The 24,692-nt window shown below is 35.1% G+C and overlaps 1 protein-coding gene across 1 annotated transcript in view; it reads right to left on the minus strand.

Moving 5' to 3' along the window:
• Positions 1–24,692, minus strand: part of RANBP17 (RAN binding protein 17) — a 350,271-nt gene that overhangs the window by 84,920 nt on the left and 240,659 nt on the right. Inside the window, 3 exon segments of the mRNA XM_074212426.1 lie at positions 70–173; positions 13,123–13,231; positions 13,317–13,380. Of these exon segments, the coding sequence (XP_074068527.1) occupies positions 70–173; positions 13,123–13,231; positions 13,317–13,380 (277 nt within the window).

A 24,692-nucleotide genomic window follows, 5' to 3' on the forward strand; every position in this document is an offset into this window, starting at 1 on the left:
TCACATATGTAAAAAACAGCTTCTAGATCCTAATCTAACATATTTTCACATCTGCCAAAGCAAACTCACCTTTGTTTCTTCCTGTTTAAAGTTGTTGTTGAATATTTGAGCTACTGTTTCAAATGAAACTGTGAGAGGAAGCATGAAATTCTCGAATTCATCCTCTTCTTCACCTAATAGAGAAACAAAGGGGTCATAGTGGTTGGAGAATCATGTTTTGTGCATCAGCCCAGGCACTGAGTGCACTATCCACCCGAGGAAACTGTCCAAGAATAAAGTAAAGGGTCATCAGGTATTCATAAATAGGTCCAGCTTGCCCACCTTATATATTATGTCTTTAGCTCAATTTACAGTCTGAAGCTTTCCTTTTTCTTTTTGGAATAAATGAAATAGTAAAAATACTTAGTAGCAGGGTTATTTTGTATTGTTATGTTATTTTTTCTGAGTATTGGCTCAGATTCTTGCCTCAGGCAGTGGAGACCCTGAAGCCTTTTCAAAGGCCCCCAGGGAAGACACTTCCAAAGCCTCCAGGACAAGGATCTATCTCCTTCTCAAAAAAAAAAAAGAGTGGTTTTTCTTTAGATGCCCAGCCCCTGATGGTTTCTCAGACCCAGGTGTCCAGACTATTGGACAAGCTATTATTTTCTTTTATTTGTGTTTCTTTTAATTAATCTTTAAAAAATAAATGGGCAAGAAAACTTTTCTTTATCAATTAGAAAAAGAGTCCTAGATGGGCTTGGATTTTAAAAGATTGCACATAACTACTTGGGAGACTTGATCTAGATTTTTTTTCCTTTACAAAAAGAAAGCAAGGGAAGAAAGTAAAACTTGAACCTTAGCTTCAAGAGTAAGCAAATGGTCCGGAGACATTTAAAATTTATTGTTATTTTTTACAGTGAATGCAAAAATATCTGTGGATCTAACAAAGCAGTAGTGATGCAGTATTATTAAAAATACCTTGGGGGGCAGCTAGGTGGTACAGTGGATAAAGCACCGGCCCTGTAGTCAGAAGTACCTGGGCTCAAATCCAGTCTCAGACACTTAATAATTACCTAGCTGTGTGGCCTTGGGCAAACCACTTAACCCCATTTGCCTTGCAAAAACCTAAAAAAAAATACCTTGGGTGCAACTAGGTGGTGGGGTGGATAAAACACCTGCCCTGGAACCAGGAGGATCCAAGTTCAAATTTGACCTCAACAGCCTAGCTGTGTGATCTTGGCAAATCACTTAACCCCATTGCCTTAAAATAAAAAATAAAAAACCACCTTGTATATCAAGATATATATCAGATGTCTTCAACTGAACTTTTCAAGGACCCTTTGATTTCAGATAAGTGATTTAAGAAACACTAAGTGATTTGCCCAAGGTCACATGATATGGTGACTAAAATGGGATTGGAGTTCAAGTTCCATGATTCCTTGTTGAGTTCCATTATATCATACTCTTAGCTTCTTTCTCTAACCTAGTTTGACACAACCTATAGCAGAAAGGGGTTCAAAGGAAAAGGGCTTCATATTTTTATCCATTTGTAGAGAAATGAGACTAAATGCTTTTCCTATTATGAAATTCTGTCCTGGCTTTATAATGTGCTCTGCTGGATAGAGGACAAAGTGAAGGGCTGGATCAGTTGCTAACTAGTAGTAGGAATAAGGGCAAATCATTTACAGACTTGTAGACTTTTAGAGCCAGAGACCTTTATGCTGGTGAGGCCTATGGACTTTTCAGAATAATGTTTTTAAATGCATAAAATAAAATATATATTATTACATGTAAAGTATGCCGAAATACAGTTACCAAATGTTTTTTTTAAAAGTTTAGAGACCACAAGAGAAGAATCCTTGTTTCAGAGGCCTTCTAGCTCACCCCTTCTTTTCTCTTTCTCTCTCTCCCTCCTTCTTTCTCCCCACATCCTTTTTCTCCTTTACTTCCTAGCTCCTTCTTCTCCCCAGTCTCTAAGTCCTACTAGATGTGCCATCTGTTAACTAATGATAACATACAATGCAGTCTTAGTCAGATTTATAATTGTCATAAAAATGATTGAAATGGACTAATAGATTAATATACATTCAAATGCTCTCTAAATTACAGAACAAGTATAATTTTAAAAACCACAAATAAGTCACTGAAATCATACACATTTCTTTCTCAAAATCTTGAGAAGTGAAAAAAAAGGATAGACTTAAATATTCAGTATGAGCTCCATATTATAGAAGAAGATACTAGCTCACCACTACATTCCCTAAAGGAAAGATAAGCATTTCACTATGAAGAAATTAGGGAATCAGAAAATGCCTTCCTCTTAAGTGTTGTGAGAAATGGCATGACAGAAACATAGGAAGAAACAATCATTTTTATATGCTGGTGTTCACCTCTTAGAACATGTACTCCACTCCTTTGGGTATCTAATCTAGTATTTATTTTGTCTACAATGTGCAAGACAGTATTCAAGGTGCACTGAAGACACACAATGGACACACAATGGACACACACACACACACACACACAAACACACAGACACACCCTCACCTCCCCCCCCCCAGCAGCTTTCCCTCAAGGAATTTGCATCCTATGGAGAAACACAACATGCACAAGTATTTAGAAAATACACAAAATCAGTTCATAAATATAAGATAATTTTTGGGGAGGGGCAAAGCACCAGCAGCAACAATATTAATATACGTTATGAGTGCATATATCATATTCTAGCCCATTTCAATAATTTCATCTCCAGGGCCCTCTTCAGAGTGTTCTCTTCTCACTTTATACTCTTTCCCTTGGTGATATCATTAATTCCCAAGAATTCAATTATTACCTCTATCAAACAACAAGCATTTATTAAGTATACAGAATCTGTAGTGGATGGTGGCTACAACTAACCCTAAAAGGCAGGAAGACATGAATTCAAATCCCACCTGTTAAATGTTGTTCAAGTCACTTATCCTTTTAATGCTCTAGGCTACTCTAAATTGTAGAGACCTGTTGACCTGTGATGGCAGAATGAGCCTAGTCACTTATTTTAATCAGTTAAGTGCTAGAAACTGGGTATAGATAGATAAAGATGAAACAACCTCATATCCATGTTAATTTGAGATTTTCTAAGTCAAAATGCAAAGGGATCCATGTCGATTTGAATTAAGACACCACTGCTTCTGAATAAAGTGATTGTTTGTAACTAGTAAATACCCATAGGACTAGAGGTCATTTTCTAGAATGACAGGTGGTTTCCTCTTCTCTTTGTTCAAGGTATGATACAGACTACTTTGCATTGATAAATTAGTTTAGATATGTTAATTTCCTTTCATTCTCAGATATTAACTGTTGCTATTCTTAAATCTGAGGGAAAGAGATCAAGATCTGCCTCAGTTGTTAGATTTTTCACTTCTAAATGGATTGTTTTAATGAAGTAACATCAGGAGTAAGTCAGGAATAATGCCATTATAAAAAAGCCTCAGGACAGTGGCAAAAGGATATGGATGGTGATATACAATTCATTATCATAAGATATATCATGGCCTACAAGCATTCTTAAATAGACAGGGAGGAGAAGAATATTATTATCTTGTTATGGTTACTAGAACTATTGCTTTTGTTTTATTTTATTTTTTCCAATTATATACACATAGTTCTCCCCTTCCCTATGGCAGGAAACAATCTGATCTAGATTGTACATGTAGAATCATGTTTAACATATTTCCATATTAGCCATGTTGTGAAAATGGAATTAGAACTGAGGGGGAAAAAACCATGACAACGAAAGAAAAAGCATAAATAAAATTTTAAAAAGTGAACATAGTATGCTTATTCAGGCTCTATAGTTTTGTTTTTTTCTGGATGTGGATGTCATTTTCCATAATAGATCAGGATTGTCCTTGATCATGGAATTGCTGAGTTGAGCTGTGTCCATCATAGTTAATCACCTCATAATGTTGCTGTTAATGTTTGTACAATGTTCTTCTAGTTCTGCTCACTTCACTCAGCATCAGTTCATTCAAATCTTTCCAGGATTTCTTGTAGTCAAGTCACTCATGATTCTTACAGAGCAATAGTACTCCATTACATTCATATACCATAAACTTGATAAACCATTCCTCAATTGATGGGGATCTCCTCTCAATTTCCAATTATTTGCTATTACAAAAAGAGTTGCTATAAATATTTTTGTACATGTAGGCCTTTTTCCCCTTTTTAAATAATCTCTTTGGGATACAGACCTAGTAGTGGTACTAACTGGATCAAAGAGTATGAACAGTTTGATTGCTCTTTGAGCTTGTGCTTTGTGTATTAACTTCTTATAAGTTAATAATATATGTGTGATTGCTTAAGACATCATGAAATGAAGTCTAAAATGTTTTATTCTAATTAGCAGGTCATGAATGAGAAATGACAAAGATAAATCCTTTGGAATTTGTGTAGGGAGAGTGGCCATTTTAGTGAAGAAGAAGGGGCAAGCTAGAGTAGGAAATATCATGACAAAACAGAAAAGGGATTTAATAGAAATGATGGTCCATTCAAGGTTCTTGGCTATGGAAAGGAGAAAAGGACAAGTGGAACACTACCTTGTGCCTTTAGCAATGTTAACTCACCATTCCTAAGGAAGTTCAATGGAAAAGAAGGAAGGTTGATTTTTAAGTCATTAGAGATCTAGGTTTGAATCTGTCCTCTGACTTTTATTACTTGTATGACTTTGGGTGAGTTACTTAATTTCTCTTAGCTTAGAAATATTCCTTTACTTACAAGATGAAGATAATTTAGTATCTGTACAACCTATCTCACAGAGTTGTAAGGATCAAATAAGATCCTGTGTATAAAGCACTATTAACTTTCAATACTCTATGAATAACAAGTTATTATTATCTTCAACTGAACAGGTATCTTCTGTGTTATTGGATGGAACAAGTTTTCATTCTTGATTTCATCATTCTGGGCTCTCTAATTAGATTGGCAGTTGGAAAGCTCCAGCTGACAAGAGATCTGACAGGAAAATATTAAAAGTAAGAAACAAGTGTTTAGGATAGGACCATTCTCAGTGTCTTGTAGCTTTCATTTTAGCATCCATCAACAATGACTGGCACATTCAAATGATGGCTCCTGTTTGGCCTTGAAAAACTTGAATAAAGGCAAGATGATTCTGGCTTGTTCTGAATCCCAATAAATGAGAGAATAAAGGGCAATGCAGAACACTGATGGGACTAAAGTCTTCAAGTATTGTATGTTGTCCATTGCCTTGCTCTTAGTAGGTGTTCAATGAATATTTGCTCATTTTTGGAGGTGCAATAAGAGAACTGGTCAGCACAACTAATCATATAGAAGGCAAAAGGACAGCTAGGTGGCAAGAGAACTCATCTTCCTCAAGTCAAATTGAGTCTCAGACACTTAACCTGTTTGCCTCAATTTCCTTAAGTCACTTTACTTTGCCTCAGTTTCCTCGTTTATAAAATGAGCTAGAGAAGGAAATGTCAAACTACTCCACTATCTCTGCCAAGAAAACCCACAAATGGGGTTGCAAAGAGTCAGGCATGAATCAAACAACGAACAACAAAAAGAAGGCAGAAATTTTCTGAAGGGATCTTTTCACAAATCCCCACATCATTTAGTATGTTACAGTGAAAAAAAGAATATAGGAATAGGAGCAAGATTTAGCTTCAAGTCCTAGTTATGCCATTTTTTCAGTAGGAAGTTGAGCTGATATAAAAAAGAAAATGAATGAAACCTTAAAAAATAAATGAAGCAAGGATAATACATGCATTTTCTATTACAAAATGTTGGAGAAAAAACTTTGAAAAACTGTAGCATGAATATGTAAATATAAGTTGATATTACTATACTTGCTATCATCATTATTCTATATGCAACTGAGGAGGTATTGCAAATGACTGAGTGAAGCAGGTGTTCATGGGGTCTGTGAACTTTTAAAAAAATTGGTAACTATAATTCTCCATACTTTATTTTTTATGTTTAAAAACATTATTTTGAAAAGGGGTTCAGGGCTTCACCAAGTTACCAGAAGTGTCTAAGACACAAAAATGGTTCAGAATCCTTGGTGTAAAGACTGAGTGAAAAGACAAAAGTCTATGTTTATAACATTTATATCCAGAATCTGTCCATTGCTGGAAATGGAGGTAAGTTGTAATTTGATATAATTATCAAAATCTTTCTTGTTTTATACCCATTTTGCAGATGTGAATAATATTCTAAGTTCTCTCTTGAGAAACTGATACATTGCTTTAACTAGAATCTAAGGAACCAAAGTTGGTAGTTTCAATTTCTAGGAGAAAAGCTATGGATGAATACTTTTGCTAGCTTACCCCCCTTTACAAAACCCAGTTCTAAAAGTGCCATTCCCAAAGTTTCTTATTCCCTCGAGTATAGTGAGCTCTTTTATGCTTAAAACCAGGTAAGTTATTAAATCTGGATTTCAACTTAATGGGCTGCCTTATGCCTACAGGGCCAGCTAATTAGTCTTAATTATCTCATTATAGATTCTAAGTATCTCCAGCTGTTTCTCTATCTCTTGGTCGCCCCCCCCTCCCCCTCCACTGTTTAGTTTGCAGACAGTCTCAGCCAACTGATGGACACAGGTGAGATGGCCATATTGAGTCTTCATATCTATCAACTTCATTTGCTGCTGTTGACCAGTATTCTTGTTCACTTAGTTTTGCAGGAATAAAGTGAGGGAACCCTGAAGATACTTTATCTTTTATTAATAGCGGTGGGGGAGGAATAAAGACAAACCTTTAATTTAGGGCACATTTTGGCACCAGCTGTCATTAAAAATAGCCCCAAATTAAATTGGACTCATATTTTCACTTTTATACATTTGAGAGTATGATTGTAGTACACCTATAGGTATTAAACAGTAATTGGGAATCTTCTTTAACTTCATAGTCTTGAAAATCTGATTTTCCTCCTCCCCACCCTGACCAGAAAATAAATCATTCAAAAAACACTGAACAATATTTCTTCTACAATAGAAAAAAGAGGGAAGTTTGTTAATGATCAAGTAAGAAGAATAGTACAGAGAAATTTGGGCCAAAAAAGAGAGAAGTAATTAAAAATGGAAATTTTTTCCTACTTTCTTCACTTTCTAATTTCTACTTTCTTTTATGTACTAAGTTCACTTAACACTACATCTGAATCCATAAATGCAAAATAGGAAGACTATCAAGAATCAATTTTTTTTGTGACAAAACCAAGTTTTTGGAATGCTCACTTAAAACACAAAGGTAGAAACATCACTAGCAACTCTAAGAATGTATCTTTTAAAATAAATAGTACTGTTTTGTTTCTTTCCCAAATTACCAACTGCATAGAATTTTATTTTTTGTGGAAAACACTAGACCTACCAATTCTAAACATATGCTCATTCTGCTATCACTCTGACTCAAAGTGCAATCACAATGTCCAAGCGATAAAAAGTTAATGGTACTAATCCAATACTAAATTCACACTGGTGCAACCTCAATTTACAGTCAGTACTATTAAGTTCTCCATATGGAAGAAGAGCCTTCTTGTAGCTATTTTCATTTTTCCCATTGTCAACTCAATTCGCCCTTGTTCATATTAAACTAAAAAGAATGTTTCTATCACATTGAAAGGTTTTATACTGAACAGCACCCTAGAGATTCTTCATTGACTGGCTTGGGTAATACTATCTTTCCTTTAGTTTATTAGTTTGACAAAGTTAATTTAAAAACAACCTAGGGAACCTGAAGTGATTCCTTGGAAGGGTGTATGGATCTGCCCATGGGGTTGGTCGTCCTGCTTGGTTTGCATTCACAGAATCTCCAGAGGGAATGTTTGGCTTCCTAATCTAACATTTTCTTACAACACAGAAAAGGAAGAAAAATGGAAATTGTTGAAAACACAGACACATTTTCCAAACTTTGAAAGGGGAAATTATCTTGATGACACTTTGTAGCAAGAATGTTGATGATTCTGTTCTTTACACAAGTGAGTAGTTTTTTAGGTTTAGAAAGGACCAATTTGATGAAGTGGTACAATTCTTTATGGCCAAAAAAAGTCCATTTTTCTTTAGAAATATAACTTTGGACACACCAAGTCTAATTAAATTCAAAGAAAGTACAAATTATTGAATAAAAACCAAAATGACTGTAGTATATTGATACACAATTTCCTTCCCAATTTCTAATTACTCCAGTATGACTCAGACAAAAATATTCAATCTATTTTTTCCAAATTAAATTACTTATTTTGACTTGCCACTACAAAAGTAAATCAGTGTGCCATACCTAACTACCAAAACATTATTTTATTGAATAGAAAAAAAAAAGTAAAAAAATTTCATCTGGAGGAACAAAAGGTCAAGAATATTAAGGAAATTATTGAAAAAATGTAAAAGGAAGGTGGCCTAGCCATATCAGACTTGAAATTATATTATTAAATAGCAGTCATCAAAACTGTTTGGTACTGGCTAAGAAACAGTGTGATAGATCAATGGAATAGATTAGGAACCCCCCCCCCCCAAAAGTAGGAGATGACTATAGTTATCTACTATTTATTTGATAAACCCAAAGACCCCAACTTTAAGATAAGAACACACTCTAACAAAAACTGCTGAGAAAACTGAAAAATAATGTGGCAGAAATTAGGCACAGACTCACATTTCATACCCTATACCCAAGAAAATAAGATCAATATGGGTTCAGGATTTAGACATAAAAGGTGATACCATAAAGCAATTTGTAGAACAAGGAATAGTTTATTTGTTAGATCTATTGTCAGTCTATTACCAAACAAGCAATAAACACTATAAAATGCAAAATAGCTGATTTTGATTACATTAAAATTTTTTTTTAGGTTTTTGCAAGGCAAACAGGGTTAAGTGACTTGCCCAAGGCCACACAGCTAGGTAATTATTAAGTGTCTGAGGCCAGATTTGAACTCAGGTACTCCTGACTCCAGGGCCAGTACTCTATTCACAGAACCACCTAGCTGCTCTGATTACATTAAATCAAAAAGCTTTTGCACAAATAAAACCAATGCAACCAAGATTAAAGGAAAGCAGTAAATTGGGAAATAATTTTTACAGCTAATGTTTCTGATAAAGGACTCATATCTAAAATATATAGAGAACTGAGTCAAAGTTATAAAAATACAAGTCATTTCCCAATTGATTAATGTTCAAAGGATCTGAACAGGTAGTTTTCAGAGGAAGAAATTAAAGCTATTTATAGTCATAAGAAAAAATACTTGAAATCAATGATTAGAGAAATGAAAATTAAAACAACTCTGAAGTACCACCTCACACCTAAAAGATTGGCTAAAATGACAAAAAAGGAAATGATCAAATGTTGTAGGGAATGTGGGACAACTTGGTTGCTGATGGAATTGTGAACCATTCCAACCTTTCTAGAGAGCAATTTGGATCTATGCCCAACTGATAATAAAACTGTGCATACTCTTTGATGCAGCAATACTACTACTAGGTATATATTCCAAAGAAATAATAAAAAAAGGAGGAAAGACCCACATGTACAAAAATATAGCAGCTCTTTTTGTAGTGGCAAAGAATTGGAAACTGAGGGAATGCTCATCAATTGAGGAGTAGTTGAATTAGTTAAATGATATGAACATGATGGAATATTATTATTCTGTAAGAAATCATGAGTAGTCAGACTTTAGAAAAGCCTAGAAAGACTTTCATGAACTGATGCTGTTAGTAAATGAGCAGAATCAGAACAATAGCAACACTGTGTGATAATCAACTATGATGGAATTGTTCTTTTCAGCAGTACAAAGATCAAAGATAATTCCAAAGGACTTGTGATGGAAAATACCATCTATCTTCAGAGAAGGAATATGAATACAGACCAAAGCATACTATTTTCAATTTTTAAAATTTGTTTATTTTTTCCCTCTCATGGTTTCCCCCCTTTTGTTCTGGTTTCTTCTTTCACAGCATTATTAATATTGTAATATGATTAACATTATTATACATGTAGAACCAATATTAGATTATTTACTGTCAAGAAAAGGGGGAAGGAGAGAGAAAAATTGTGGAACTCAAAACAACTAGCCAAAAAATGAATGCTGAAAACTATCTTTGCATGTAGTTGGAAAAATAAATAAATTAAAAAAGTCAATCAGTAATAAGAAAAGGCTACAACATCTTTTTTTTCCTTTTAATTTATGAAGGTTTTTTTGTCATCTACTCATTTAAATGAACTTTTAACACTTTAATTTGTCTGTTTAACTCGGTTACTCATCCTGAATAAGAATAAAGTTTCCATTCAAAGGGGTATTAAAAAAGAACAGATTCAATTGCTTTTTACTGTTATTATTTTAATAAAACTATTAAGTCACATTGCTTTGCTTAGTAATGTATAGAGCACTGTTACATTCAGCTTGGTAAATGAGACAAACTTTCAAATCATAATACCTGTGTTCAACAGGATTTCACAGAACAATATATTTTTCATAGAGTTCAGATCAATGAATGCTTGAACACTCAAGTGACTTATGGAAAGAATTCCCTCTTTGAGAGATCTATGGTCAAAGCTCTGTGCTTCTGGATACTGGCAGGTACAACTGGTTCCTTAGATCACAATGATGGTATGATTATGTTCTGTGATTATTCTAAATAGCAGTGGCAGCTTTGGACCTTAATGCAAGTGTAATAAGAAGGGAGTAGTTCTGACAAAATCCATTAGGAATCGATAATGTAACTTCATATTTATGTAAGTAGGCATTAATAGCATTTGTACCTTATGACTGGACAATATTATTGCTTATACAATTATACTTAGACATTTCTTCCATTTGATCCTTACAATAGTTCTGTGAGAGATACAGGGCAGAGATTATTCCCATTTTCTAGGTAAGGAAATCAAGCAAAACAAAGTTAAAAGTGACTTGTCCAAACTAACACAAGCAGCAAAACTCAAAACTAGATCTTTAATCTCCAGTGTAGTGGTTAGAAAACTGGATTTGGAGTCAGAAAAACCTGGGCTCGACTCTGTGCTCTGCCACTTACTATTATGTCACTCAACCTTTATGGGCCTCAGTTTTCTCCCACAGAAAATGAACAAGTTGGATTAGATGAACTCTAAGGTCTCTTTTCACTCTAAAAGTCTATTATTCCAAGTCCTTTCCAGGAAAAAAATGTTTGAGATGAAAAAGAAAAAGATACCGATCAGAAAGGCAGAGATTAAAAATAAGATTTTCTATTACAGTGTAAGCTCTGTGAGGGTAAGGATCATCTTCTGGTTCCTAGCAACCAGCAGAGGGTCTAGTTCTGCCCCTCACACATCCCTTATACATATTTCTGGTGTGAAGATGATGATGATGAATGACAAAGATTATGGGGCTACTCTGTTCTGTCTGGATACCCCACCCCCCAGAAGCCTGGAATGGAGACCATGGTGGGGGTGCCAAAATGTCATTCAGTCAGATGTTCTATTGCTGAGGGGGACCAGATGATCAGGTTTTGCATGCCTGGTTTATACTCTTCAAATATTTATAGACAGTTCTCTTTGCCTCCAGCCTTGACTGTCACTTAGCCAAGTTATACATACATAGTTCTTTTAATCTTTCCTTAGAAATCAATCCCATTCAGCTCCTTAATCATTCTGGATGCTTTTCTCTAAACTTTCTGCAGTTTGTCTTTCTTATAATTTATTCCACCAAATCACAGTGAAATGCTTCCTGTCTAGAAGCATTGTTACCACTATGAATGCATGTTTCCATTATAAGGAACAATACCTTTATAACTATAGCACAAAGTTGTTTATCATTCTTTCTTTTATGATTATACAATTAAAAAAATTCATATTTAGATCGATAGATCAATCAATACATCACAATGGAAAAGAAGAATGAACTTCCATCAACTGCATTGCAGTTTAAATGGAAAAGTACCTTCGTTGTGGTTGTTGTTGAGTTGTTTCCGTCATGTCTGATTCTTTTTGACCCCATTTGTGATTTTTCTTGGTAAAGATACTAGAGCAGTTTCCCATTTTCTTCTTGAATTCATTTTACAAATGAAAACTGAGGTCAGTAGGGTTAAGTGACTTGCCCAGGGTCACACATATAATAAGTATCTGAGAGTAGATTTGAACTCAGGTCCTCCTGACCCCAAGGTCAGCACTATGTCCATGAGCTAATTTGCTATCAAAAGTCCATACGTACAGGAATGATTTTGTATGTGACAAGTGAGGGCAATGAATTAGATGGTCTTTAGGTTCTTCAGGTTCTAAAATTTTGATATTCTTAGCTACAAATGGCACTTTCACTGACCTGCTCCTCAGCAAAAACATACATTCATTCAAGTTGCAATGTTTCCTGAGAGAGCACTAAAAAGTGCTCTACTTTTGGGAGAAAGGAAGAGTTCTGAACTTTGATTTTCTCCACACCTATCAGCTTCTTGTTAGTTCCAAAATCCTGCTTACAGGAGTTGAGGTGAAAGTCAAGGAAAGGACTCCTAGCAGGAATAAGAATAAATTGCCTTATGAAGATCTTTCTTCTGGAATTGATATTAGTAAATGGAAGCCCAAAATTTCAAGAGCTTCTAGAAACAATCTAAGATGGCAAAACTAGCAAGTGAAATATACCACAGAATAATAAACTGGGAACTTGATGGGAGCTGGAAGGTAATCTATTAAAAGTTCCTAATTTTTTTTTAAGATTTTTGCAAGGCAAATGGGGTTAAGTGGCTTGCCCAAGGCCACACAGCTAGGTAATTATTAAGTGTCTGAGACCAGATTTGAACCCAGGTACTCATGACTCCAAGGCTGGTGCTTTATCCAATACACCACCTAGCCACCCCCCCCCTTTTTTTAGAGTTTTCAAGGTAATGGGGTTAAGTGGCTTGCCCAAGGCCACACGGCTAGGTAATTATTAAGTTAAGTGTCTGAGGTCAGATTTGAACCCAGGTACTCCTGACTCCAAGGCTGGTGCTCTATCCACTGTGCAACCTAGCTGACCCCCTAATTTTTCAGATGAAAAAAATTAAGGCCCAGAGAGTAAGCAACTTTCTTCAAGTCATAGAGGAAGTAAGTAGCTGAGTCTGAATTGCAGAATATTCTACTCATGTAAACTTTAATTTCTAAATTCAAATCAAACTCGTTTACTTATTAGGAAGCAAATGCTAGATAGAAACCTTACCCAGATCAACCATGAGGAGGCGAGTAAGAGCTGTGTAGAATGTTGTTCGACATCTGAGGTCACAGAGATTGTAGTCTTCACTGACACCCAGAAAAGGAAAGTACACACTCTAATAAAAACAAAATGTCATCCAGAGTTAAAATGCTGTAATGAACTATGAAGAACACTGAATTCACTGAGAGAATAAGACTTACAGTATGGTTTTGAAGCATGAATTTCACAGCCTCTATTTTCACCAGTTTTTTTAAAAGAATATAAGTAATAGTAGTCAAGGATTTTTTGGGGGAGAGGAATATAGTTTTATTTTATAAGCAAATAACCAAAACAATATTCATTTGTTTAATACTGATTTTTTTCTTTTGAAGGATAAACATTAGTCCTAAAAAAAGCATACAGTATAGAAATGTCTTTCACTGTCAGAGTAATAATCCATTATTAACCAGTACAATTACTTTTCATATCTTATATGAATTCTAGTCATGAAAAAGGAGAATGAATTTTATAATTAAGATAAGAATTCTCTTAGTATTAAAATCTCGATAGCAGAAAATTAAAACTGACCCCTTTTAAATTTTGGATGTTACTTTAGACTTTCTTTTTACTTAATGTGATTTTATCATAAAATAATTATCAATGAGCCATAATGGAGGAAAAATTGCTCAACTCTAAGAAGCAATGAGTTCTGCCAGAAGAATTATAACAAAATCCTGCTCAGAGGGGGTGGGGAGAATCAGAAAGCTCTCCAGAGAGTTCAGTACATGATGTACCATCTCGTGATGGAAACAGCTCAGTGTTTCTGAACCACTGTACTAAAAGCAGAGGAATAAGAGTGAAAAGGAGAATAGAAAGAAGTCTTTGACTAAGACTTCTGCTACCCTGAAAAAAAGGACTAATCATGGACTCTTCATCATTGTAACTGATTCAGTATTTTGCTTTTATCTTTCAAAACACCTCAATTTATGTTTTTGCCTATTTCTAAAAGGGAAATCTATCTATAATATCTTCTAAATACTCATAATCTCTTTCCTCTCTCTCTCTCTCTCTCTCTCTCTCTCTCTCTCTCTCTCTCTCTCTCTCTCTCTCTCTCTCTGAATATAAATACAGTACATAAGCTTTTACATCTTTCAAACTTGGTTCAAGATACTGTCCAGCTTCGGTCTACCAGGTTTTATTCTTTTTCCAAAGGTTCACTCTTCCAGGTCTTCCAAATTCTCCCAAAAGTTATATTCCTAGAATAGCAGAATGTTAGACCTAAAAGTGACCTCAGAGGTCATCTAGTACAGCCACATATAAACAATTTCCCTTAGAAGAATCTCTTCTCTTCAATATTTCCCAAATGTTGAGCAACTGCGGTTATATATCTCTCTATAACTACATTGGTCTTTCTAACTTTATATATAAAATATTTTTTTTAACTTTGTTTCCATGTTGTACCTTGATCCAAATTGGGTGTGATGAGAGAGAAATCATATCCTTAGAGAAGAGACAAGAAGTCTAAGAGGTAGATCAGACAATAAGATATCTGTGTTTTTCTAAATTGAAGGGAATAGTCCTTGAACTTTGTTCAAACTCCACACTTCTGTATCTGGATACAGATGGCACTCTACTTTGCAGATAGCCCAAAATTGCTCCTGATTGTTGCACTGATGGGATGAGTGAGTCCTTCAAGCTCCCATGTTGCTGTTAGGGTGTACAGTGTTTTTCTGGTTCTGCTCATCTCACTCAGCATCAGTTCATGCAAATCCCTCCAGGCTTCCCTGAATTCCCATCCCTCCTGGTTTCTAACAGAACAATAGTGTTCCATGACATACATATACCACAGTTTGCTAAGCCATTCCCCAATTGAAGGACATTTACTTGATTTCCAATTCTTTGCCACCACAAACAGGGCTGTTATAAATATTTTTGTACAAGTGATGTTTTTACCCTTTTTCATCATCTCTTCAGGGTATAGGCCCAGTAGTGGTATTGCTGGGTCAAAGGGTATGCACATTTTTGTTGCCCTTTGGGCATAGTTACAAATAGTTCTCCAGAAGGGCTGGATGAGTTCACAGCTTCACCAACAGTGTAATAGTGTCCCAGATTTCCTATAACCCTTCCAACAATGATCATTATCCTTTCTGGTCATATTGGCCAATCTGAGAGGTATGAGGTGGTATCTCAGAGAAGTTTTAATTTGCATTTCTCTAATAATTAATGATTTAGAGCATTTTTTCATATGGCTATGAATTGCTTTGATCTCCTCATCTGTAAATTGCCTTTGTATATCCTTTGACCATTTGTCAATTGGGGAATGGCTTTTTGTTTTAAAAATATGACTCAGTTCTCTGTATATTTTAGAAATGAGTCCTTTGTCAGAATCATTAGTTGTAAAGATTGTTTCCCAATTTACTCCATTTCTTTTGATCTTGGTTACAGTGGTTTTATCTGTGCAAAAGCTTTTTAATTTAATGTAATCGAAATAATTTAATTGGTTTTTGGTGATGTTCTCCATCTCTTCTTTAGTCATAAACTGCTCCCCTTTCCATAGATCTGACAGGTAAACTAGTCCTTGATCTTCTAATTTGCTTTATATGTCAAATAGTTATAAAGTGGTATAGTAAATCAATCAATCAATATTATTTATTATGGGTTTATTCTGTGCCAGGCACCATGCTAAATGCTGGGGAATACAAAGGAAAAGCAAAAAAGGATTCCCTTCCTGTAAGGAACATACATTCTAACAAGTCAAGTGCTCAGGAAGTAGTATATGTTCCTTCTATTTTTGGCTCTGATAATCATTAGCTCAGTGACTTTGAGAAAGTTCTTAGCTTTTATAAGCTTCAGTTTTCCCCTTCTGTAAAATGGGTATGACAGTCCCTGCTGACTTACCTCACTCTGAGGAATGTTATAACTCAAAGGAAATAATGAACGTGAAAATTTTTTTAAAGTGTTAAGGATAACCTATCTACATGGCATTCTTGTTATATTTGTAGGTTCCTGAAGGATTTATAATTTGTTTCAACCACTTGACTTTATCCTTAGAAGCCAGTTCATATAGGAATTGCTCACAGAACAATGTTCTCTTCATAGTAAATGCTTGATAAACAAGCTTTATTGACCATCAGGCTGATGGGGGCAGAAGCAGGGTTGTTAAGTTGAAAGTCCTTCATTGCCAAGGCAGCACGGAAACTGGATGACTTTACAGTGCCACTTATTGAATGGAGGATCTGCCACTCAAACTTCATTTGGTTAATAGAAGAAAAAAAATCAATAAACTAAGAACTATCTTAAGTAATTACTATATACAAATTTTCTTGCAGTTGCAAAGTTAAAAGTGACAAGGTCTTTGGGAAATAATGCTGCCATTAATAGGAATCTTTCTGTCAGTGCTGTTAATAAACAGCAAGTCATGTTTTGACAATAGAATATTTATGGTAGCAATAAAAAGAACATTCACAGGAAAGAATCTAATCTGCCAAAGACACATTTGTTGCAAAACTGCATCTGTGCACTTTGTACCAAGGCCAGCCTTAGTGCCTTTTAATTACATTCTAAAGAAAGAAATAATTAAGAATGTCTTTTTTCATTTTGCCAATAAATAATAATAAAACAGGTTTGCATGCATAAATACTATGACTTTCTGTTTTCTCCCAGGAACCCAAAGCTGACTCTGGCCATAAAAGGGAAGGTATACTGAATTAAAGCAAACAAATAATGTCAGAAGAAAAAAAAGGGCAGGACACATGCTCTTCATTTTTAAGTCACTCTTCTCTGGGTAACTAGGCTCTTAGAGTTTCTCTAGTCAGTCAATCAATCAGTGAATAAACATTTATTAAGAGCCCATTATGGGACAGACACTGTACTAAGTACTGAGGATATAAAGCAAAAGACACAGAAGCCCTCAAGAAGCTTACAGGAAGCTGGAAAGGAAAAGTACCTTGCATTTATATTAAGTCACTGGGGAACCAAAAAAAGAGAATAAGGGAAGCCCATAAATTAGAACTCAATTCTATTGGTTCTGTCACTGAATGGGGAACTTCCTTTCAGTAATCAGTCAGGTCATTTTCCTATAGATGAAATAAGGAAAAAAAAATAGAGAGAAGTGTATCGCTAGATTCATTTTCTAGCAGAGAAAGTTTCCTAACTTTTTGCAGCAGGAATTAATTTACAAAGAGGATACACAGGAGGGTTTCTAACCTGGCTTCTAGTTTCATGAACAAATTTGGTTTCATGGTATAGACACATATCACAAAAACTGGACTATTGCAATAAAACTGCTAAAATGTTTCTTTTCTATCCATTTAGTTATTAAAAAAAGCTAAGCAAGAAATGCAAGCTTGACAAATTACTAACATAAAGGGAAAAGTTGGAGAGAAAAAATGTTGGAGGAAAGAATGAGGGAATGTTATAGAGGGATGAATATTGTAAAAATTATTATAGATGATGTGATGGGTCACAATTACATAGGTCTTTAAGGTTTACAAAGTACTTTCCTTCACAAGAACATGAGGTAAGTGGTACAACTCTTTTATCTCCATTTTAATAAACGCAATGAGAATGTGTTGGTCTGTTAATATAATGGAATAGCATAATGTTCCATAGACCCTAGAATACTTCTCAAGGAGTAAAAGAGTAAAAAAAAAAAGCTAATATGTATTGAGAAGATGATAATAATAATGGTACAGTAAAAGAAGAATGTTTAAAATATACACAGGGAAGCAGAGCCAGGAAAAGAGAATAGCAGCAAGAAGTAGGGCAAACTCCTCATTCATAAATTCTAACAGGTCTAGAAAATATACTAGGTCAAATCCTGATTGGGAAATTCAATTAAAAAAAGTCAGTGAATCATTTATCTATCTTATTGTTGACAAAAGGAGAAAGACAGAGAAGTATGTAGACAATGGGATGGGATTTGGCTGCATAAGACCATTCCAGGGTAGAAAGAGACTGTGTATCAGAGTAAGAGGTTCCAGATTCTGCATAAAGGGATATGAAGTTGTTTTTGATATAGAAATAGGTACCAACTAGAAACTCTATAGCTTGGTACCTAGTTCTGGGTCACAGACACAATACAATATTTTAGAAGAGAAAGAATATAAGCTTATAACTAAAAATAACTTACATAGCAAAACTGGGTAAAATCCTACAGGGGAAAAAAACCTCCAGACTTTTAATAAACTAGAGGACTTCCAAGCATTCCTGATGAAAAGAAAGAACTGCATACAAACTTTGAAATACAAAAAAAGAGTTAACAAACTTAAAAGGTAAAATGAGTGAGAGATCATATGAGAAAAAGCAAAGATAAACTATTTACTTTCTATTAAGGGGAACATAATAGAGGATGGGCCTGTGAGTGCCCATTTTAATATGGGCACATATGTACCCTCAGAACCCTATCATCATCAGAGGCTATAGGAAATTTTAATAATAAAGAGGGACTGGTAGTGGTTTTGTTATGTTCTGACAATCTTGAAAGAAGAATGGAAAGGGTGGGTAAGAGGAATATAGTAGAAAGCAAAAGAGGAAGGTTAGGGGAAATTATCTCACATAATCAAATTGTGTGAGTAGAAGTTTAAATAAACAAGGAGAAGTGGATGAGGAGCTGCAGATTCTGGAACCTCATTCTCATCCGAACTAGTTGAAGAAGGGAAGATTATACTTACACAGTTGGGTATATAAACTTTGTTGTTTAGTTGTTTTTAATTGTGTCCAACTCATTAGAACCTATTTGTGTGTGTGTGTGTGTGTGTGTGTGTGTGTGTGTGTGTGTGTGTGTGTGTGTGTGTGTGTGTTTTGTACAGATACTAGAGTGGTTTGCCATTTCCTACTCCAGTTCATTTTATAAGTAAGGAAATGAGACAAATAGTGAAATGATTTGCCCAGCATCATGGGGTTAGATTTGAACTTAGGAAGATAAGTCTTGACTCCAGGCCTGGTATTATAGTCACTGCCCCATCAAACTACCCTGGGTACATTAATACAGTTTATTAAATGGGGAATAAAAGAAGGAGAGGGGAGAAGAAAGAGTGAGGAAAAAGAGAAAGGTTTAAGTAAATCTATTTAGGATGTACAAAAAATACATATAGCAGATTTTTTTTTTTTTTGCAGTGGCAAAAAACTGGAAATTGAGGAGGTACCCATCATTCAATTGAGGTTATTCAAGTTATGGTATAAAGATGTAATGGAATACAATTGTACTATATGAAATGATGAAAAGGATTATATTAGAGAAAACTGGACTTACATGAATTGATGCAGAGTGAAGTGAGAGAAGTCAGGAAAAATATTTATACAACAACCACATTATACAGAGAAACAACTTTCAAAAGATTTAGGAAATCTAGTCAGCATTATGACTAAGCATGATTCTAGAAGACTCATTATAAAATATGCAATCTCGGGGCAGCTAGGTAGCATAGTGGATAAAGCACTGGCCTTGGAGTCAGGAGTGCCTGGGTTCAAATCCGGTCTCAGACACTTAATAATTACCTAGCTGTGTGGCCTTGGGCAAACCACTTAACCCCATTTGCCTCGCAAAAACCTAAAAAAACAAAAACAAAAACAAAAAACAAAAAAAAAATATGCAATCTCTCATCTGAAAAGAAGTGAATGACTCAAGAGGACAGAGTAAGGCATAAATATAAATATGTACATATGTATGTATGTATGTATACATATTTGGATATGGCCAATGTGAAAATTCATTTTCCTTGATTTTACATGCTTGTATTAAGAGCATTGTATTTCTTTCTAAGTTGGGTAGAAAGAAAGGGCAAGGAGGTGGATTGTTACTGATAGAAAAAAAATTAACAAAAAAATGTACAGAAGAGAAGACAGAGAGACAGAGAGCGACAGAGACAGAGAGACAGGCAGAGATGGAGAGAGAGAGAGAGAGAGAGAGAGAGAGAGAGAGAGAGAGAGAGAGAGGGAGGGAGGGGCAGGCAGCTAAGTTGCAGACCAGATTTGATTCAGGAAGATCTGAGTTCAAATCTGTATTCAGAGGCTTACAAGCTGTGTGACTTGCTTAACCTCTGACTCAGTTTCTTCAATTATAAAATGGTGATAATACCACCACCTACCTTTCTAGGGGAGGAGGAAACCTGATAATATATACAAAGTATTTTGCAGATTTTAAAGTTCGCTATCACATACACATTTCTGGATAATATTTTCAGGACACAATTATGCCTTCTTGAAATAATGGGGTCAATTTAGTCTTAAATTTTAAATAATGGGGAAGCCTGGTAAACTTATACTTGGGTATGAATTAATGGAAGGGCTGGAATTCCCTCTGCTTGTTGTGATAAAAAAAAGTCTTTTATTTGGTTGTTGGGCTGGAAATAAGGATGGCCAAAAAAATTGTGGCAGGGTTCTTTCTTTCTCTTCCTGGACATCAAGCCAGGCCAGAACTATTACTAACCTTTAGGTTAGGAAGAGGGGATATTCAATAATTTTCTGTCTCTTATCCTCTGATGTGAATATGAATGCACAGTGCCTTCTTTTTATTCTTTGCTAATCTTAGGTGAGATGGAATGGTAACCTTGTGAACCTCTGAGGTCAGAAAAGTCATTAAAGGTTTCCTTAGCAAATAGAGCTGATAGTAGCAGCAAGAGACAAGTCTAGTGTGAAGCAGTCTGTCCAGAGAAGTGACCTCCTTGACCCTCACAAAGCAGCAGAGAATTAACCCAGGATGTGAGATGGTGTGTTCTATAAGTATGTTTCTATTGGCTGTAAAGTGAATTTGGTGAAGAACTTGTTAAGGAAGAAATCCCAGAGCCATGAACCTTCTTTCTTGATTGGAGATGAGGGGAAGGAATGCTTTATAGCAAGCACTTTAATTTTGAGTCTTTTGTCTCCAATGATAGGGTGTGTTGAGGGAAGGATGCATCATATGGCTAAGGGAGATGCTATTGTACTTCAGTCATCGCTATACTTTCTCAATAAGTATCTCTTTGTAAAAACCTAATTAGTTAATTAAAACTGTGGCGATACTAACTGATCAAAAGAACTTTACTGAGAAATACTGAATAGGGATCATCCCAGCAATAATAACTTCAACTATCTGGGTTATTCCTAGAACTCAGTAGGTAGAAGGAGCAACTGATCACCAGGAATCCAACCTGCTGGTCCAGGTAGGGTCAGGAGAGTGAGTCTAAAATCTGTGCTATATTCACAGAATCAAATTTATTATCAAGACAATGATATGTTAGAAATCACTGTATGGTATCAATGGCAAGAAATATTATTGAAGTAGGTTGTTGCTGCTTTGACTAGACCGGGGCTTTCAGCAATTTCCTCTTCTAATGAAGGTCAGCACCTATTTGTACCTTCCAGATCCTTGCCAGGATCACTTAACCAGAGTGTGCCAGATACAGGCTTTGAATTCAGGCGTTCTGCTTCTGAGGTCAGCTTTCTAGCCATCACAAGGATATCCTTCACTCAGACTTCTGGCTCACTAGAAATTGTGGTTTGATGCCAAGGCTTAGTCCATAGACCTTGTGGGAAATTATGCAAAGGGGAAAAAATGGCCTATCCTTTGAAAAATGTAATGCAAGGTAAGTTCAACAAAACAAACAAACCAGTTTTATTCTGCTAGTCAAAGTGAAATACTTAGGTATTAAGTATTCTAAGAAGTAAGAGAAAAATAATAGGAGAGTGTACCATAAATTAGATGTTTTTTAGTCAAGTCATTTTTTAAAAAAAAGGAATCATGGGATAACTCTGGAAAGGAGTCATGAAGGAAATGTGTCTCATATAATTTTGAATTATCAGAGGAACTTACTGGAAAATACATTCCAAATTAAGAGAATGGCATGTGATAAATCATGTTTAAAAGATGATAAAGAATGTAATATGGGGTGACTAGGTGGCGCAGTGGATAGAGCATTGGCCCTGGAGTCAGGAGTACCTGAGTTCAAATCCGGCCTCAGACACTTAATAATTACCTAACTGTGTGGCCTTGGGCAAGCCACTTAACCCCATTTGCCTTGCAAAAATCTAAAAAAAAATGTAATATGAAAGTTGTTGGGGCCCTTGGAAAGATTTTTATTTTACATACATGACTGGAAAAAAAAGATAAGCTACCTTCATAGTAAGAGAAAGGGATGGCTGATAAAATAACATTGACAGCTATGGAATACTTAAAAATCTATACCAGGGGTTCTTTAACTGTGTCTGAGAAATTTTTTTAAAAAATATTTTCATAATATTTCATGTATTTCATTATAGGTATATGTATTTCATTATGTGATATATTTCATAATAATTGGATCTCTTGACAAGTATATGTTTTATGCGTTTAAAAATATTATAAGATTAGATAAGATCTTAAATCTTAATGAGTCATGCTTTACCAGACTACTAAATGGATTTGTTATCTGTATAGGTTAGTAAGTCCTGATTTTGAGAAAGGTTGCCAATGCATCTGGTAGATCCTCTATTCTGGGTCACACCCAGACAAGAATCACACAGATCAAGGCAGGATTGCAAATCAACACAATTGGAGGGACTACCGACAATGATTAAACAATGGATTCATTAATGTATTTAAATCCAAGATCAGCAATTGTATTTTGGTATAAAAACTGGAAGTAATTGTAAGCTTTTATAAAAGGAAGTGTTATAGCAGAACTAAGATCTGATAAAGATAGTCCTTAAAGTGCAGGATGCTACCTAAGATTGGAGAAGAACAACAAATGCTGGAAAAGAAGAACTGGCAGAATTTGGCTGAAGGAGAGCTAGATGATGGGGCTGAAAGAGAATTAGGAATTAAAGTTGATTTCTAACCAACATTACTGACTATAAAACAGTACTCAAGGGAGTGTTAGTCAAAGGTGGGATACATGAATTATCCTCTGGAGAGTGCAAAGTCAACATTTAGATAACTGAAGGGGGGGGCAGCTAGGTGGTGCAGTGGGGATGCAGCTAGGTGGCACAGTGGATTGAGCACCGGCCCTGGAGTCAGGAGTACCTGAGTTCAAATCCGGCCTCAGACACTTAATAATTACTTAGCTGTGTGACCTTGGGCAAGCCACTGAACCCCATTGCCTTGCAAAAACTAAAAAAAAAAAAATAACTGAAGGACCTGTGCTGAGATAATTTCCAGAAATCATAAAATGCTGATAATGCTAAGACTTCCATGTGAAGAAATTCTGAACTAAGGGGTAAGCTGCAGGGAGATCTCATAAAGCTGTATGTAGCAAGATGAAAAGTGGAAGATTCACTTCATTTTGGGCAAATATAAGGTAATAATACATCAAGGTAAAGACAAGATGGGTTATGCTTATAAAATCACAGATCCTGCTTTAAACTGTAGACCAAGAAAATAAATTTAGAATTATGGTTGATTTTCCCTTGAAGATATCAGCCTCCTCTACTGCTGGGTCCCTTTAAAGGTAAAGAAAATGTTTTGATTAATCAATGAAGGTCTTGGAAACAGAAATTTGTTTGTTTTTTAATCTTACTTTTGTCTAATTATTTTTTTAAGGTTTTTTTTTTCTTTGCAAGGCAATGGGGTTAAGTGGCTTGCCCAAAGCCACACAGCTAGGTTAATTATTAAGTGCCTGAGGCCAAATTTGAACTCAGGTACTCCTGACTCCAGGGCCGGTGCTCTTTCCACTGTGCCACCTAGCCACCCCAGTCTAAATATTGAAGCTAGAATAGTATGGTATTCTAATTCTTTTACACTAAGATAAAATAAAGCTGGATAAGGTCCAGGAAGAGAGTTTTCTTGAAGGTAAACAAAAGGGATGCTAATATAGTGTGATAAGAAAAATGACTAAGAAAAGATATGACAGTAGTATATGTCAACACAAATTGTCAAGTTTAAGTGTTGTTTACAAGTTATAATATAGTAGAACTAAGAGATATTCCTTAAAGTTCTTTGAAGCTAGCTTGAAAAGAAATAAAAGGATTCCCTTTCAGAATAGAATATAATTAGAGGTGAAATACAAATAGACTTAGCAAAGGTTTAAATAAGTAAATTCAGGGATGAACCATGTTGGAATTTATTAAAGGGATATTAAGACTGTTTTTCCTATACCATTAGTCTTGAAGGATAAATCAATGGGAAGGTTATTATAATAATTCTCAGATGTCATTTAATCAGAAAATTAGGCTACTTGAGGTAAATGTCTGACCATAAGATAAGGTCTTTTATCTTATTAGGAGTGTAAATTTTGATGAACAAACTATGAAAAAAAAGTTTCATTATTTGTTTTAAAAAGCAAATAAATGGGAACAGGGAGATATGAAACACATTTAGATTAAAACCAACTCTTTTCTTCTTTTCCTCCTTTTACACTAATTAAATGAATTAATTTATTTTAATAGTTCACATTTTACTGGGTTTCATTTCCCCAAACTTGACTGCCAGTGGACCAGTACAATCTTGGAGAATTCTGTGATAGATAAGATCAACTTTCCAAAGAGATAGAATCTAGTGATATTAGCATAGAAAGGAAATTTCAAGTGACTCCTCATAAGGATGATCTTTGTATCAATTTACCTGAATTATGTAAATCAAACATTTGGTCCTACAATTCCTAAAAATCACTACTGGAAATGGAAAAAACTGAAAAAAAATCAAT

Source organism: Macrotis lagotis, chromosome 1 (assembly GCF_037893015.1).
Source record: "Macrotis lagotis isolate mMagLag1 chromosome 1, bilby.v1.9.chrom.fasta, whole genome shotgun sequence".
NCBI lineage: Eukaryota > Metazoa > Chordata > Mammalia > Peramelemorphia > Peramelidae > Macrotis > Macrotis lagotis.